The 18,269-nt window shown below is 43.7% G+C and overlaps 1 protein-coding gene across 1 annotated transcript in view; it reads right to left on the minus strand.

The window, feature by feature from the left end:
- Window positions 1–17,812, minus strand: part of DUSP29 (dual specificity phosphatase 29) — a 31,010-nt gene extending 13,198 nt beyond the window's left edge. Inside the window, exon 1 of the mRNA XM_037803903.1 lies at window positions 17,613–17,812. Coding sequence (XP_037659831.1) covers window positions 17,613–17,812 — 200 coding nt within the window. The remainder of the gene's footprint in view (window positions 1–17,612) is intronic.
- Window positions 17,813–18,269: the final 457 nt, after the last annotated feature.

Below are 18,269 nucleotides of genomic sequence, written 5' to 3' on the forward strand. Positions count from 1 at the left end.
TCCTCAGAAGGGTCTGGTTTTCATTTTTCTTCTTGTCCCAAAGTATGTATACAGCAAACATTATGCTTTGGGGATGTAGATCTGTGCTCAATTAAAGCCTCCACTAATACAATCCATCTTGCTGCAGAGCAATCAGGCTCACTTGGAGGTTGAACTCAGTGGAAAAATTAAAATTAACTGTCCCTGACAGGAAGTTTCTACCCACCATAAAGACTATTCTCTCTGGGTTCATCAAGTGGGTTTCAACATAGTCAAAAGGGAGTTTGAATAAATAACCATTTGCACTGTGCTGCTTTGGAGTTCAAGGTTTAGGGTAGCTACGCAGCAGGACCACATGCATGACCCCTCCAAGCTCACCCTGCAGGGCTGGCTTTGTGGGTCTGAGGGAGGGAAAGGGACTCATGAGGGCTACCAGGCCTGATGGCGTCTGTGGCCCACCGCAGTTTTCAGGGCTCTCTGGCTACCTGGGCCAGGAAGGGCAGGCGGTGTCCTCACACACCACTCGGGATGTTTCCCCTGGCTTGGGATTTTCAGTCCAGCTGAGGGATCGGGAGAGTATCCAAGGCAGAGTAGGAATCCGTGGGTAAACAGAGTCACTCTTAGCAGACAAGCTGTGATGGAGTCAGGAGGGAGCTGCACCCCAGGGCCATCCCCAGCTGCCCCAGCCTGACAGCTCAGCAGTTACTGCTGAGAGTGGAGGGGTCTCAGGGAGTATCTGGAACTGGGTGTTGTTTTTGATTTTTTCAATTTCAGGGCCACCTTCTCAGATATGTTGTATGAGAAAGAGACTAAGCAATACAGGGGTGTTTTGAGATGATGGCACAGAAAAAAAGGCTCTCTGCCCCTCTCCTGGGCCCACTTTGTACCTCTTGTAAAAGAAATGACTTCAGGAGAAATACAGATCGAGGATTTGCTTCTAGAATCTAGAGGCTGCAGAGGCCTTTGTTGTGGGTTAAGAAAAATCCTAGAGTGTAACCAGTGTGTTCATTTTTTAATTGATATGTCATGTAATTACAAAAATAACACATGCTCATTGCAGAAAACATTATAACATATCACACACACACACCCTGCAAAAAAAAATCACCTGTATTTCTACCCTCTGGAAATAAAGACTATTAATTGTTTTGATATAAGATCTTCCAGTTGTTTCTCTCTGCATAGATTTGTATATTTTATACAGAGATGGGGGGTACAGTACTGTATATAGGGTGTAAAAACTTTGACATAGTGATATATTGTAAACATCTTCCTATGTCTACAAGTAGCCTTCAACATGATTTTAATAGCTGCGTACTATTCCACAATACAGGTAAATCCCAATTTTACCTTACCAAGCTCCTCGTATTTTTGGACATTTCTGTTGTTTCCCTCTCTCTCTCTCTCTCTCTCTGTCTCACTGTCATAAGCAACGTTGTAAATGAACAACTTCAGTATATTTCTCTGGGCACATCTCATCTATGTCCGTAGGAGTCATTTTTAGTAGAATTATTCAGTCAATGAGTATGAATATTCTAAATACTTTCTTAAGCTTGCTCCAATTTGCATTCTGATTTTTATTCTTTGCTAATTTCATAGGCAAAAAAAAATATGGCACCTCGTTTTCATTCGTTTGCTTTGGCTCTGAGATTGGACACTTTATCATATGTTTGTTGACCTCATGCAGTTTGCATTTGAAGAACATTGTTACATCCTGTTTTTACCTAATTCTCTCTAGCCCTTCTCCTTTCCAGTGAACCTCTGACCTAGCTTTGGGTTCTAACCCTAGGTTCTGGGCTGAGACAGCAGCTTCCTTCTTGCACGACCCAATTTCCCAAGTCAGGGCCCTTGCCTCCTTCCCTCCCTCCTGGCCAGGCCCACCCTGCTTCCAGCTCTCTAGATACCTCCCAAGAAACTTGCTTCAAACCCCCACCCTTGATGAATGGCAAGCAAGAGCGTTCTCCAGGAGTGCAGTCTCCTGGGGCAGCACTTGTCTCTGACATTCCACTTTTTGTTGTTTTTTTTTTTTTTTAATTAGAAAAATTATTTCTGCTTCTTTCATACATCTTATTATTCAGAAAACAATCTTACATACATATCTGAAATAATGTACTATTGCACACTCTGTTTAAAGGCAAAGCACCATAGGTAAAGCTGATAAACTGTCCAGAATTCTCAGGTTACAGGATCTTGCTTCTTGATTTTACATTAATTTCTGAAAATCAGAAATGCCATCTCCAAAAACTGTTAAGGGGGGTTGTTAAAAAAATCACTTTATTCAATATTATAGTTGTAGAAATGGAGTATACTTCCTTGTAGAAATAAAAATCTAAAAATGCCACTTCACATCATTGGTATGCTACCATAGGTCAGCAGGAAAAAATACAACGTGATCATCTCTTTGATATTACTAAGAAGAAATTCTAGTCCAAACTTTAATAATCTTCCTGTTTTTACTAGATGCTTCTTCCTCTGCTGCTTTTCATCCTTTTTCACATTTCATATTAGAAGATTGGTACAGCCTTTAAAACTTCATTAACAGGAGCAAATCCAGTATCCATTGATTTCTTTTCAAAGGGCACTCTAACCCATCAGATAGCCTATTGCTGTGCTACTATCTCCCAAAATTGTTTTCCAAACCTCTCACTCCTGTCTTTTCCTTTCTGTCTGTAGTGTTTCCTTTAGTGTTTCCTGTAGAGCAAGTATCTTGTTCACAAACTCTGTCATTGTCTGTTTGTCACAGAATATTTTAAGCTCTTCCTCCTATTTGAAGGACAGTTTTGCCAGATATAGGATTCTTGGTGGTTTTTCTCTTTCAGTATCTTAAATGTATCACCCCACTTCCTTCTTGTGTCCATGGTTTCTATTGAGAAATCTGCACATAGTCTTATCAAGCGTCCTTTGTATGTGACGGATCGCTTTTCTCTTGCTACTTTCAGGATTCTCTCTTTATCTTTGACGTTCAATAATCTGATTATTGAGTGTCTTGGCGTAGGCCTATTCAGATCTATTCTGTTTGAGGTACACTGCACTTCTTGGATCCTTAATTTTATGTCTTTCATAAGAGATGGGAAATTTTCATTGATTATTTCCTCTGTTATTGCTTCTGCCCCTTTTCCCTTCTCTTCCCCTTCTGGGACACCAATGACACGTACATGCCTGCATTTCGTTTTGTCCTGAAGTTCCAGGGACGTTGCTCATATTTTTCTGTTCTTTTCTCTGTCTGTTCTTTTGTGTGTAGGCTTTCAGGTGCCTTGTTCTCCAGTTCCTGAGTATTTTCTTCTGCCTCTTGAGATCTACTGTGGTATGTCTCCATTGTGTCTTTCATGCCTTGTGTTGTGGCTTTCATTTCCATAGATTCTGCCAGCTGTTTTTTCGAACTTTTGATTTCTGCCTTATGTATGCCCAGTGTTTTCATTGTACGCTTCATCTCTTTTGCCATATCTTCCCTAAACTTTTTGAATTGATTTAGTGTTAGTTGTTTAAATTCCTATATCTCAGTTGAAGTGTAAGTTTGTTCCTTTGGGCCATAACTTCATTTTTCTTAGTGTAGGTTGTAGTTTTCTGTTGTGTAGGCATTTGAATTCCTTGGTTACCCCAATCAGGTTTTCCCAGACCAGAATGGGCTCAGGTCTCAGAAGGAAGCAATAGTATCATGTCTTCCTGAGGGTGTGTCTTAGAAGATTGGTACACCCTATGAGGCCTCAAGTTCCTGTGCTTTTCTACCCAGCAGCTGGCGCCTGTCAGCCTGTAGCTCCAGACTGGTGTAAGGAAGTGTGCCCTGTGGCTGTTTTCTCCCAGGCTCTGGGTCTGGTTCTGAATGGAAGGCGGGTAGTAGAGCTTGGTACCACCTTCTTCCTCTAGGGAGAATACACCCCTTAGGGAGAGGTCATTTACATTTGAATAGTCTCTCTGCCTGTACTATCTCCACCCTTCTCTGGGTCAGAGCACTGGGAACTGAAAATGGCTGAGGCTTTCTCCACTGAGCTGAAAAAGGGACAGAAATCCCCTTCAGGGCCAGTCCACGGCCACCCTCCGGCTCTCCAAGGTCAGTTGTCACCAAAAGCCTCTGTCTGCTTGTTGGGGATTTGTAGCTTGTATTGAGCAGTCCATGTTCGTTAATTAAAATCCCAGTTGGAGCTCAGCTGAGCTATATTCGCTTGCTGGGAGAGCACTGCTCTCTAGTACCATGAGGCTTTGCAGTCTGCATGAGGCTGTGGGGGGAGGGGACTCCTGGCTTGGATCTGCAGTTTTTACTTACAGATTTTATGCTGCCATCTCGGGCATCCTCCCAGTTCAGGTTGGTGTATGATGAGTGGACAGACACGTTTGTCCCCCCGCAGTTATTCCAGATTATTTACTAGTTGTTCCTGGTTGTTTATTAGTTGTTCCAGGGGGACAAACTAGCTTCCACTCCTCTCTGTGCCACCATCTTCTTCCGTCTCCCCCAACATTCCACTTTTTAAGATCCCTGGGCATCTCCCCCCTACATGGGACCCGACTTCCACGGGTATAAATCTCCCTGGCAATGCAGGATATGACTCCCGGGGATGAATCTGGACCTAGCATCGTGGGATTGAGAATATCTTCTTGACCAAAAGCGGGATGCAAAATGAGACGAAATAGTTTCAGTGGCTGAGAGATTTCAAATGGAGTCGAGGGGTCACTCTGGTGGACATTCTTATGCACTATATAGATAACACCTCTTTGGTTTTAGTGTATTGGAATAGCTAGAAGTAAATACCTGAAACTATCAAACCTCCACCCCAGTAGTCTGGACTCCTGAAGATGATTATATAATAATGTAGATTACAAGGGTGACAGTGTGATTGTGAAAACCTTGTGGATCACACTCCCTTTATCTAGTGTATGGATGGATGAGTAGAAAAATGGGGATAAAAACTAAATGAGAAATAAGGTGGGATGGGGGGGTGGTTTGGGTGTTCTTTTTTTACTTTTATTTTTTATTCTTATTCTGATTCTTTCTGATGTAAGGAAAATGTTCAGAAATAGATTGTGGTGATGAATGCATAACTGTATGATCGTACTGTGAACAGTTGATTGTATACCATGGATGATTGTATGGTATGTGAATATATTTCAATAAAACTGAATTAAAAAAAAAAAAAAAAGATCCCTAGGCATGCTCCCAACCCCCAGCCTAAATACCTTAGCATCTGCCTGAGAGCCCTTTTTCCCCAGATGAATACTTTGCAGAGGGGATGAGGGACAAGCCCTGATTACATAACTCTTCACAAACCCTCCACCAGCTCCCTGGAAGAGGAAAATGAGCTATTCCCTTGTTCCCAAGACTCTGCTTTGGACATTGAGGAAATTCCACTAATGATCTGGGTGGCCCTCCACACCTCGTGGTGCTGCCTGCTTTCCAGCCTCCATCCTTCATCCTCTTCTCTGGTGTTTCCCAAAAAAATGGATCCCAGACCTTGATCAACAAAGTTCCTTGGACTGCTGGTTAAAAGTGGGGGTTCCCACCTTTCCAGACCCAGTGGAGAGCTTTTTCTCAAGCTCCCCAGGATATTCCTCCTTGGGAACCACTCTGAGGATCTCTGCATCCACCCCTCTGTACCCAAATGACGTTCGATTATTTACCTCCCTTCAGAGCCATAGGCAGACCCATGCTCCTGCTTAGCACGTTTCTACCTGCAGGTTCTTCCAGAACCACATCCAGTGGGTCCCACATCCAATTTACTTTCCTTTAAGCTGTTCTTTCTGTGTCAGTGGGTGATGTCACCGTCTTTCCAGTCGCCAAGTCCAGGAACCTTGAATATACCAGGCTGTTCCTTTCCTTTACCTCTCCAACCAGTTGCTCACCAAGTCCTATGGTTCCAGTTTGTAATAAATATTCCAATCGGCTGCCCCATCCTGTGTAGATGAAGAGTTTCTCATCTCTCAATTTGACCATTACAGTGTTTCCTAACTAACTGGGCTCTCTGCCCCATCACTCTACCTTGTTGCTTTCAGAGTCCCTTCCTACAACCTCCCTACTTACAGTCCTTCAGCCACATCCTAGTTCTCAAAGCAGGCTCCCAAATCCCTCAGCCTGGCACAGGGGGTTGTCACCACCTGAGCCCTGGCCAGCTCCTCGCTCTCCCACATCCAGCCACCTCAAGATCTTGCCCTTCCTGAACATGCCTCATGCGTCTCCCTCTGTGGGTTTGCACATGCTGATGGCTCAGCACCTTTGCACAGAACTCCCTGGGCCCACACTCTCTCTCGTCTTTTCTTTTAAGACTTAGCTTAAATGTCACCGCTTGTGCAAAGCCAGTCAGACTGTCCCAGGCAGTTACTTGCTGTCTTTGAACTTTATGCAGCCATCTCTAGCATAAGGCATATGAGAGGGTGTCACAATTGTTTTCAATGCTCTCTGCTCCCATTAGTCTCTCAGCTCATCTCTCCTTGTCTTTATTCCTTAAGACATGGTGTTGGGTATACAGTTGGTGCTTAATAAGTGTTTATTAAATGAATGCATGTATTTTATCTCTGAAACTTGCTTTGCGCAGGAGTTAGAGATTACATTTCTGTACCTCTTGATGCCAATTTAATGGCAAAAATCTAATGATAGGTGGGTTTTTTAAGTGGGGGGGTACCTGTCTATCTTCTGAACTTGGTTACTTCACCTGAAATGAAAGTGAAATTCACTGGCGTTCTGGTTTCCTGGTGTTGTTGCTACTTGTTGATGATGAATCTCTTCAGTTTTGAAGCCCCTCAGAAAACCCAGGGCTGACAGCTGGAGGTTATAAGCTTCAACTGTTGCATGAATGGAAACAGCTGAACTTCTGGGAGCCTCCGTCTTCTTTATTTGTTAAATAGAACCAGTTAGACCGGCAGTACTTTTCCTCAAAAGGCTCTTGTAATGTTGAATGATGTAATATTCAAGTTTCTTTAAAAGGTTGATAGACAAACTTGGGGGGGGAGCAGTAGAAAATTGTACTCAAAATATTATCAGTGGTTATCTTTGGGTAGTGGGATTTTAGTGAAATTTTATTTTCTTCTTTCTGTCTGTGTTTTGTAAATTTTCTGCAATGAGCATGTCATATATTCATTTAATATGTAAATTTATGCCATTATGTTTCTACTGATGTTACTTCCCTAGTTGTCAGGGAGACTGACTGTTGCTGAGACATTATAGAGTGGCCTTGGAATTTTTAACTCTTTTTAGAAATCTTCTGCTCCACTTTTCCCAAAATCTGGCCCTCCAAGAATGGAAGCTCAGAAGGGAAAAAGAATACAGGGGGTCCTGGTTTTGGGAAATGATGCCGTATTAAAGCTTGGACTAGGCATTCATCTAACTGTGAAAGGAAATGGGTGGTGTGGCTTGAGGCTTTCACCGAGAAGCTGGTCGAGCCAGGCCAGGGCCCCGGCAGCCCCCTTGCCCACAACAGATGCCCATTTGTGCCTAAGTCATCTTCATGCTCAGAGATTCAGACAATATGATTTTCTAGTACTATCAGGTAGCATTTACCATGTTAAACTGTCAACTTTGGCTGTATTTTGCTGCATCCTTTGATGGCCGTGTCCCACCTTGTAGAAACAGGTGAAGTTTTAGCTCTACTTGGTGGCTTATGGCTCAGTTAATTCCTTCCTTTTTTGGGGTTGTGGCTGTCCAGGTGTGCTATAGACGGCCTTCCCTAGGGGACTGCCTCGATTGATTTGCCTTCACCTCACTTTCCAGCCACTTCCCCTGCAGCCGGCTCCGGACATACCTCTGGTCCTGGCCACCAGCCTGGCTGGGAGCAGGAAGGCAGAGGACAGAGCAAGACAGAGTGACCCCTGGAGGTCGGGCTCAGGCTGGGTGGGGCTGAGCAGGCATTTGGAAGGAGTCAGGCTCTAGGGAGACGGGCAGCTGGCTCTTTTATGTTCCCCAAAGTCAGATCTTGGAAACAACTGTGGTTTCTCCAAAAATGGCAAGGGATCTGCTTTAGGACTCTCACTATTCAAGAGGCAGGGCTGCTTACCAGCACCCTGTTGGCTCACGGGGGTGCCCAAATCCTGGAAGAGAGATTTCTCAGTTATCCTGTTTCAGCTAAGCCTTCTGATGGAGGCTTCCCTACCTAGGAATTTGCAATCACTTTGACAGTAGCCAGGATATTTCCCTCCTGCTGACTACAGGAAAAAAATTAAAAAAAAAGAAAGATAAAAAGTTTTGCTAAGCAAATGTAAGATATGAACGAGATTAGAAGGAGAATATTTGAATTACAGAAATCGAGTGCTTTCAAGCATACTCAAGCACTTTCCAAGCACCCATTTAGGGGCCACTGATTGATAAGAGGAGATGAATTATTCTTATCTCATCATTGGCGCCAGTCCCTGGCTCTCTGGAGGGCAACACTTGGTTAACCTAATTTAAATCTAATTTGAATGACTTAAAAGTAATAAAACAAGCATGTGCTTGAATCTAATAAAGCCTAATTTATTTAATAGAACATTTCTTAAAGAATTTTATATTAGAGCTGGAAGTGAGGGACTTTTACAATCATCCCTTTATCTTACAAATAAAGAAACTGAGTCCCAGAACAAAAATGTTTTGCAGAGGTCCACACTTAGAGGCCACTTGTGCTGGGGTCTTAGACTCTGTGCCCTGAGTCCTGCTTGAAGGCTTTTGTTTTACTCTGTGCTGATCCTCCAGTTCCCACTTGTGGAAGATGGAAGGCACAGACCCTATCAAGTAGTGGGAAATGGGCGGGAAGAGAGGCTGTCATTTGACTGAGGAAGACTTCCCCATGAGAATATTGACAAGGCGGCCTGGTGGCCTGGCCTGGCCCGGCCCCCTCCTCTGACCCAGCCCTCTGAGCGTCCACCACACTCCCTTTCTGTCTGCCCTCGTCTCCCCAGGCTGCAGGAGTGGGCCGCCTCTTTCCTTCCTGGAAAGCGGCAGGGACTTGGAGTTAACCAGGCACCCCATTTGGTGAATCCCCTTGGAGGAGCCTGGGATTAGAAAATGCTTTAGGAATTCTGAAATCCACATGGGACACCTAGGACTCTGCCCGTGGAGGGGAGGGGGAGCTGGGGTTGGAGAAGGCCCATTAGAAGGGAACCTTGGGTTCATGAGATCTCCTGGGAGAAATTTGGCCCAGGGGTGTTTACTGTCTCAAGGCTGCCCCTTAGTTCACAGGGACCCTGAGTGCAAAGTGTGATGGCTATTCTTTACCTCTCCAGTACACTGTGAGAATTTCCAGACCCTCCCCTCCCACCACCACCTCGGATCTCTAATAGTTCACATTTGTTGAAGGCTGATTGTGTGCTGGGCACTGAGCTCTAGGCATCTTATATGTTAACTCCTCGAATCCACATTTCACAGGTGAAGAAATTGAAACTCAGAAAGCTTGAGCGACTTGCCCAAGGCTGCATGGGAAGCAGCCTTTGTGGCTCAAGAGCAGGTGCTCAGCCATTCTTTATTCCTCCATAGAAGACGCTCTTGAGAAAAGAAGAGGGGAAGGAGAGAGCTGCTTCTTGGGGGTAAGTCTGGGCCCTAGGGGTCCCTGGTCGAGGTTCCAGGAAGGGACGGTGGCTCTGGTTGCCCCAGGACATCCAAGCTTACTCCTGGCTTCCCATACCTTAACTGTCAGGGCCTTGGTTCCCAGCTTTGAAAAATCTTAGGTGATTTTAGGGAAAGGAAAAGCTCAACCTAAATGCAAATATCAAATTAAAACGGGCTTCATGCATGTGGTGCCAGCCCTGAGCTTTCGTAGCCTCTGGGCAAGGCCCATGAAGAGACCAGGAAGCAAAAGTTAGCCTCGCCTGCTCACAGCCTGGGTCGTCACCTCCATGTGCTTGCAGCAGCAGTGGAATTAATTGCTGTTTCAGTCGTATCTGTGAGCCTCTTTAACCTTGTTAAGTGGGTGGCGTTGGGGTGAGCCCTGAGGAGAGATCAGGGCCCGCACCCAGCCGTGCTGCCTTCAGTCTCCCTCCCTGAGCTGGGTGTACAGGTGACCCAGACCCAACCATGGAGCTGGCCTCATCTGCGTGTGCGTGCGTGTGTGTGTGTGTTTGGGGGTTTGGACAGGAAGAGCTAGATTGGATTAAAAGGGCAGTGGCATTTCTTCGGTCCAAAGAGGCAGGTTCATGGCCACCTGTCAAGAAGGCAAGCATCCCTCACCGTCTCAAGTCCTACTGCCTGGCGCTCTGTTAACTGGAACATCTGCTTGCTCAGCCGCTCTCAGTGGCTTCTGGAACAGGGTCCTTTGGTCAGCACTCAAGCCTTTCAGAAGCTGACCCCAGCCTACCTTTTCAAATTTCTATCTCACTTAAGTAAAAAACTACAGCAATAATATTTGCATTTATCTATTACTTTATAATTTACAAAATGCTTTCCCATTCCTTATTTCTTTGAACCTTCTCAATAGCCACTTTTAGAGAAGAGGACATAAGCTCAGAGAGGTAAAGGACCTGCTCAGAGTCACTGCACCACGCTGGGGGCTGTGGTCAATGTGTCATCATTTAGAGTATTTGCTGCTCCTCCCGAAAGGTACATTACACTTTCCTGCCCCATTAGTGTGAGGCTTTGGCATGGACTTTGGCCAATGAAATGTGGGCATATATGATGTGTCAATTCTGAGCCAGCTTGTGGTTTGCCATGTCTCTTTTTCTCTGTGCCATGAGACTGGCAGTATCCCAGATAGAGGCTGCTCCATCGGCCTGGGTACTGGAGTGAAGATGACCCAGACAGAGGCCGCCCATCGTGGACAAGTGACAGTGACTTGGGGGAGAAGTGAATGGTTGGCGTGGTAGGCCCCCCATCGGCCGTGGCAGCACAGCCAGGCCCACACTGACCCTGCAGTGGTAGTAATTGGAGCAACCTGAGATCTTCTGAAATGCACTTTCCACCACAGTCACCCCCTATATTCCAGAAAAATCACCCCGTTTGTTCTCATCTCCATACCTTATGTCGTCCTGCTCTCTCTGCCTAGAATTCTGTTGAAATACTAGTCATCTTCCAAAGTTAAGCTTGGAGTCCTCCTCTTCTGTGAAGCGTTCTCAGATACATCACAATACTGAGCACATCCTGAACATTTGCCATGGGCCAGATACTGTTCTCAGCATTTTACTTGTTTCAATTCATTTACTCTTCACCCTAAGAAATAAGTCCTATTATTGTTGCCATATAAGGTGAAGAGAGAGAAAATAAGTTGTCCAAGATTACTGGTAACTGGCAGGGTTAAGACTCAAACCCCAACCATCCTTCCACTCTGCTGACGGCATTGCTTTCTGTTCTGTTACATTTCTACATGGTTCTTCTCTTCTCCTCACCTGTAGAACAACTGCTTTATCTGACCAGCCAAGCTTTCCTGATCTGGGTTTGGGTATAATTCTAACACTTACTAGTGGTGTGACCTTGGGCTGTTAATTTCTCTGAGCCCTCCATTTCCTCTTTGTGTTCTCCACAGGCCTAGCAAAGCCAGTGAATACTTACTGACCAAATGACTGAACGAAGGCGCTCTCTGAGTCTTGTTTCGCCATTTGTAAAATAGGAGTAGTAGTGGTACTTCTTTCACAGGCTTCTTGTGGGGTTTAAATAATGCCTCTCACAGGGCACAGCACATGGTAAAAATTGAGTGCAACTTAGCTAGAATTACTCTTGTAAGCCACAGTAGAGGTAAATATAAAGTGTTATGGGTGCACAGAGGGAGAACACATGTTGTTTACTATGGGGATCAGGGAGAGCAAGCTTCATGGCAGAAGCAATACTCGAATGGACTTTGAAGGGTGTGTGGGATCTGGACACAGAGATGAGGCAAGTGGAAGGACATTTTAGGCAAAGGGAACAGCATGCAAAAAGTCACAGAGACTTCAGGGCATTGTGAGTCTTAAAAGTCTTAATGTAATCTAATCTTAATGTAGGGTCAGATCTAAGGAAATAATCCTAAATATGAAAATTCTTTTTATTCATAAAAATATTCATGCAGTATTTTTCATACAAGTTAGAACATGGAAACAACCAATATGTTCAGCTACAAGGAAATAGTTAAGTAAATCCATTTGATAGATTATTAAATATCTATTATAACTAAATGTATGAAAATTATGTAATAGGGAAAATTGTTTATGAAATGATGCCATGTGGAGAAAAACAATATAAAATGAGCAATCAATATGGTTATAACTATATAAAAACAAATTTCAAAACCAAAACTAATCACAGAAGGTTTAGGAGAAATGCACTAAAATGTTAATATGAGGGGCCTTGTGGTAATGGGCTTTGGGTGATTGCTTTGGGAAAAGATGGCAGAGTGAGAAGTTTCAGTCCTCTGTCCTCCCAACAGAAGCTTTGAACAACCAGCATGAACTGGCAGAAAATCCTTTCTCAAAGCTCCAGAAAGCAGAAAAAGGACTACAGTAATAGGGTGAGCACCAAATTTAAAAAAAAGGCTCCTTAAAAGTGGTGGGATCTCTTGATGCCCTGGCTAGCCCCTTCCCCTCCCCTCACCGCTCAGCTTAGAGCCAGCCTGTGCTCTCAGTGTGGATCCCTGGTCCTGGTTCCGGAGCTAGCAGAGTGCCCTTTGGCCTTAGGGAGTTGCCAACCGAAAAGTTTCCCTGTGTGTTTCAGAAGGCAATTCACTGAGTTCTCCTACAGAAAGGAGAGCAGTCAAGTCACGTTGCTTGGGGCAGGGATTGCTGACTATAGGACATATGGTGCAGGGTCTGGGACTGCAAGGAAAATGTTTCCTAGGGAAGAGTGGCTCTTTGGATCTTTGTAAATGGAGAAATTTCTAGAGCTATGCATGCATGCCCAAGACAAGACACATGCACAGAAAGGAACAGGCAGGCCCCTGCATTTTGGACTGGAACTGTTTTCTAAACTCACTGTATGGATACGCTCTTGCACTCACAAAGGTCAGTTTGCAAAGACTGGGAAAGGTGTTTTCTTTTTTCCTTTTTATTATTTGTCATTGTTGTTGTTAGCTCCTAGCATTCAAGGAAAGCTCTGTCATAACTCTAGCTGCATGCAGCTTAAGAAACAGATGCCTCCGAGTCTAATTCCAGCAATAGCACATTAAAATAGCAAAATGTCCAGGTTTCAACAAAAGGCTACCAAACGTATAAAGAACTAGGAAATGATGTCCCAGGCAAAGGACATTAAAGCATTTGAAACCATCAATGAGGAGGATCAGACCTGGAACATTACAGACAAAAACTTTTAAAAAGTGGTCCTAAATATGCTCAAAGAGCTAAAGGAAAACATGGAGAAAGAATAAAGGAAATCAGAGGAAAATGATAGATGAACACAAAGAAAATGTTAAGGCAGAGATGGAATTTAGGAAAAGGAACCAGCAACAGTTACAGAAATTAAAAATTCCCAATGTCAGATTAAAGATAGAAAAGAAAGAATCTGTGGACTTGAAGATAAGACAATAGAAATTATTCTCTCTGAGAAGCAGAAAATAGATTGGAGAAGAGTGAACAAAGCCTGAGAAACCTGTGGGACACCGTGAAGCATACCAATATACACATTGTGGGAGACCCAGAAGGAGAAGAGAAAAAGGAGCAGAGAGAATGCTAAAGGAAATAATGGCTGAGAACTTACCAAATGTAACAAAAGACATGAATGTACACATCCAAGATGCTCAACAAACTCCAAACAGGATAAACCCAAATACACCCAATCTATGGCATATTATAATGAAACTGATGAATGCCAAAGTGAAGAGAGAATTCTGAAAGCTGCAAGAGAGAAGCAACGTGTCATATACAAGGGAGCCTCAAAATTAAATGCTGATTTATCATCGGAAACTGTGAAATGACATATTTAAGGTCCTGAAAGCAATTGTCAACCAGGAATTCTTTATCCAGCAAAACTGTCTTTCCACAATGAGGGAGAGATTAAGACAATCCCAGATAAACAAAAGTTGAGGGAGTTTGTCATCCCTAGTCTGGCCCTACAAGAGATGCTAAAGAGAGTTCTACAGGTTGAAAGGAAAGGACAATAAACAACAGATTGAAGCTACTTGAAGAAATAAAGATCTCCAGTGAAAGTGATGGAATGGCATGAATAAATATAATTGCTGGTACTATTGTATTTTTGGTTTATGACTCTGTTTTTACTTCCTACAAGATCTTAAGCACAAATGCATAAAATGATCAGTGGTTTTGGACACATAATGATAAACATATAATTTGTGACAAGAACTACATAAATGTGGGGGCTGGTGGAGGGGTATAGGACCATAATTTGTGTATACTTTTGAAATTAACTTGGTACCAAAGTAAATGAGATTGTTATAAATTTAGGATGTTAAAGTTATGCCCATGGTAATAAAAAGAAAATTTTGGAGAATAAGCAAACTCATAGAGACAGAAAGTAGAGTACAGGTTCCCAGGAGCAGGGGTTGGCGGAATAGGGAGTTAATGCATAATGTGTGTAGGGTTTCTGTTTGGGGAAATGGGAAACTTTTAGTTATGGAAGGTGGTGAGGGTACCACAATCTTTTGAATGTGATTAATCCCATTGAATGGTATGCTTGGGAGTGGCTGAAATAGAGAAGTTTATGTTTTATATATGTTCCCACGATTAAAAAAAAGAGAGAGACAATGACAATTAAAGGCAATACATGATCCTGGATGGAATCTAGCCAGGGAGGAGAAAAGGGACATTTGAAAAATTGGAATATAGACTGTAAGCTTTATATCTGTTAAATTTCTTGTACTTGATAACTGCACTTAAAATGTATACTTAAGTGAATATCCTTGTTCTTAGGGAATGTATGTGGCAGTATTAGGTATTCAGTGAGCATGATGTCAACAGTTCACAGGCAAGTGTTCATAAAAGGAATGATAGACAAGAAAGGAAGGGAGGGAAGGAGGAAAGATAGATATGGCACATGTGGCAAAATATTACAATTTGTGGATCTGGGTTCTGAGTGGGAGGTTATGTTGGAGTTCTGCATATGGGGTTGGATTATTTTTGTAACTGTCCTGTAAGTTTGAAAGTATTTCAAAATAAAAAGTGTATAATAAAAACGAAAAAACTAATTTTCTTTTTTTGCAATGGCCACTATGTTACTACTGTAGCTAACTTTTTTTGAGGGTGCACTATGTGCCAGGCACTGCTCTACTACTTTACAAATATCATCTCATTGAATCTATACAGCTTACGAGGAAGGTTCTCTTGCTCCCCTATTACACGTAAGGAAACTAAGACTTCTGTATTTCTCTATATAATGAGCATACGTTATTTTTATAATAGGCAAATGTATTTGTTATGCTTGTTTAATTTTTTATTATTAAAAGACAAGAGATTCAGAAGACATCTTCTTGACCAAAAGGGGGATGTGAAAGGAAATGAAATAAGCTTCAGTGGCAGAGAGATTCCAAAAGGAGCCAAGAGGTCACTCTGGTGGGGACTCTTATGCACAATTTAGACAACCCTTTTTAGGTTCTAAAGAATTGGGGTAGCTGGTGGTGGATACCTGAAACTATCAAACTACAACCCAGAACCCATGAATCTCGAAGACAATTGTATAAAAATGTAGCTTATGAGGGGTGACAATGGGATTGGGAAGGCCATATGGACCACACTCCCCTTTGTCTAGTTTATGGATGGATGAGTAGAAAAATAGGGGAAGGAAACAAACAAACAAACAGACAAAGGTACCCAGTGTTCTTTTTTACTTCAATTGCTCTTTTTCACTTTAATTATTATTCTTGTTATTTTTGTGTGTGTGCTAATGAAGGTGTCAGGGATTGATTTAGGTGATGAATGTACAGCTATGTAATGGTACTGTGAACAATCGAATGTACAATTTGTTTTGTATGACTGTGTGGTATGTGAATATATCTCAATAAAATGAAGATGAAAAAAAAAAGACGAGAGATTCAGGTTTTGTCATCTGTGCCAGTTTGAATGTATTATGTCCCCCAGAAAAAGCCATATTCTTTGAGGCAATCTTGTGGGGCAGACAGAATAGTGGGGATTAAGTTGGAATTAGGTTGTTTGCATGGAGATGTGCCCCACCCAACTGTGGATGATAACTGATGGGATATTTCCATGGAGGCGTGGCCCCACCCATTCAGGGTGGGCCTTGATCAGTGGAGCCATATGAACGTGCTGGCTCAAGGAGATGGAACTCAGTGCAGCTGTGAGTGATGTTTTGAAGAGGTGCAAGCTTGCTAGAGAGGAACATCCTGGGAGAAAGCCATTTTGAAACCAGAACTTTGGAGCAGACGCCAGCCACGTTCCTTCCCAGCTAACAGGTTTTCCGGACACCATTGGCCATCCTCCAGTGAAGGTGCCCGATTACTGATGTGTTACCTTGGACACTTTATGGCCTTAAGCCTGTAACTATGTAGCCAAATAAACCCCCTTTTTATAAAAGCCAATCCATCTCTGGTGTTTTGCATTCTGCAGCATTAGCAAACTGAAACATCATCCCCCCTCCCCTGCCCCCCCCTCCCATTTTTGGTCAAAGTGTAGGTTGTAGCTGTTTTATTTTAACTTTTTATTTTGGACTAATTTTAAACCTAAACAGAAAAGTTGAACAAATAGTACATAGATTACTTGGTAATAAGAAGGCATGAAGAACCAAGACATGGCAACTCGGTTGAGCCTTGAAAACATTATACGACATGAAAGAAGCCTGGTGCCAAAGGCCATTCTGTGGGATTTCATTTGTATGAAACGTACAAAATAGGCAAACCCATAGAAACAGAAAATAGATCTGTGGTTGCTTAGGACTGGAGGAAAAATGGGAGTGATGCTAATGAGTATGGGGTTTCTTCTGGGGGTGATGAAAATGTTCTGATATCAAATAGTGGTGATGGTTGCATGCCTCTGCAGATACTTAACTGCTCTGTGCCTTGGTTTCATTATCTTTAAATTGGGAGTAATTAGATGACCTCTTTCATTGAGCTGTTGTGAGAATAAAATGTGATCGTGCTTGCAAAATGCTTAGCATAGTTCCTGGCACATAATGTTTTAGAAATGATTGCCATTATTATTATTAATATTATTTACAGCAGGCGCTTCCCAATTGTTTGAGGAGTAGCGAATGGTGGCTGTAAAAATCTAGAGGAGCAGACAGGAACCTCAACTTTGCTAGGCCTGCTGTGCTTCCTGACACATAAGTTGATGTGCCGCTGTGCCATCAACCCGAGAACTGATCCTGTTCTTGGTGGTATTATCCCCACCTAAAAGACAAATTTCCAGCCTTCCTTGCAGCTAGGGGCAGCAGAAGTCTTGGGTGAGATTTCTCCTTGCAAAGACGCCCTTTTACTCTTCTCCCCCTCCACTTTCCTGCTGTCTGGATCCTATAGCTGATGGCATCTTGGAGCATGCAGCAGCCTTAAAGCAGGAAGCCACACCCTAAGGACGGTGGAACAGAAACACAGGAACCCGTGTCCCTGATGACCCTGGACCCGCCATGTCAGCCCCCCCACCTTGCCTTCCTCTGGATTTCCTTTGTGTGAGAGAGAAATAAACCTCTATCTTGTTTAAGCCCCTTTGCTGAGTTTTCTGCAAGTTAAAGATAAACCCAGCACTAACTGATAGAATCCTCACAGAACAATGAACCTAAACAAGCAAAAGCTCGTGGCTAGGAAGGGGCCAGGTGTGATCTGGGGAGAGGGTGGCTGTGCCCTCCGGTGGGGAGGCCAGAGGTGAGGTTGGGCCTGGGCACTTACTCATCGCCGATGTAGAGCTTGGGCCAGACCTCGTTGACGTGGGTGTACTGGGGGCTGCCCTTCCAGAAGAGACGCTCCAGCTCGAAGGCCCCAGGGGTACAGTAGTCCTCCGCCTCTCCTTCTTCCTCCTTCTTCGGCAACAGCTTCTTGGCAGATAGGTAGGCATTCTTGAGGCTTGTCTTTGGTTCTCCAGATGTCATTTTGGAGCCAAGGGATTTTCTCTCCTTTCTGCAGCTGGCCATGAGAGAGGGTCCGTCAGGACTGGGGTTAGCAGGGGACATAAAGGTAGAGAATGGACTTTACAAGAACTGGGGGTAATAAGCCCATCTGAAAATCTGGCAAGCGTTTCCCTGGCCTGCTGTGCTCTCACTTCTCCTCCCAAGCCACATGGGTGAAGAAGGAAGGCCATGATGGCGGTTAAACAATGCCTCCAGCCTTGCAGCCTCCTCCAGGGTGAGGGTGTGGGGCCTCCCACAAGGCCAGGGTGGGTTTGCAGCCAACACCAAGTGGGCTTTGGGCAAAAGAAATCTTTGCAGGTGGCCAGTCCTTTGCCACCTTTCGTTTAGATTTTACCCCTTCTTTGGGACCTGCTTTTTCCTTTATCTCTTCGGAACCTGCTAGTTTCCAGGCCTGTGGCACTGTCAACACCTGCAGCTG

This window comes from Choloepus didactylus, chromosome 15 (assembly GCF_015220235.1).
Source record: "Choloepus didactylus isolate mChoDid1 chromosome 15, mChoDid1.pri, whole genome shotgun sequence".
NCBI lineage: Eukaryota > Metazoa > Chordata > Mammalia > Pilosa > Megalonychidae > Choloepus > Choloepus didactylus.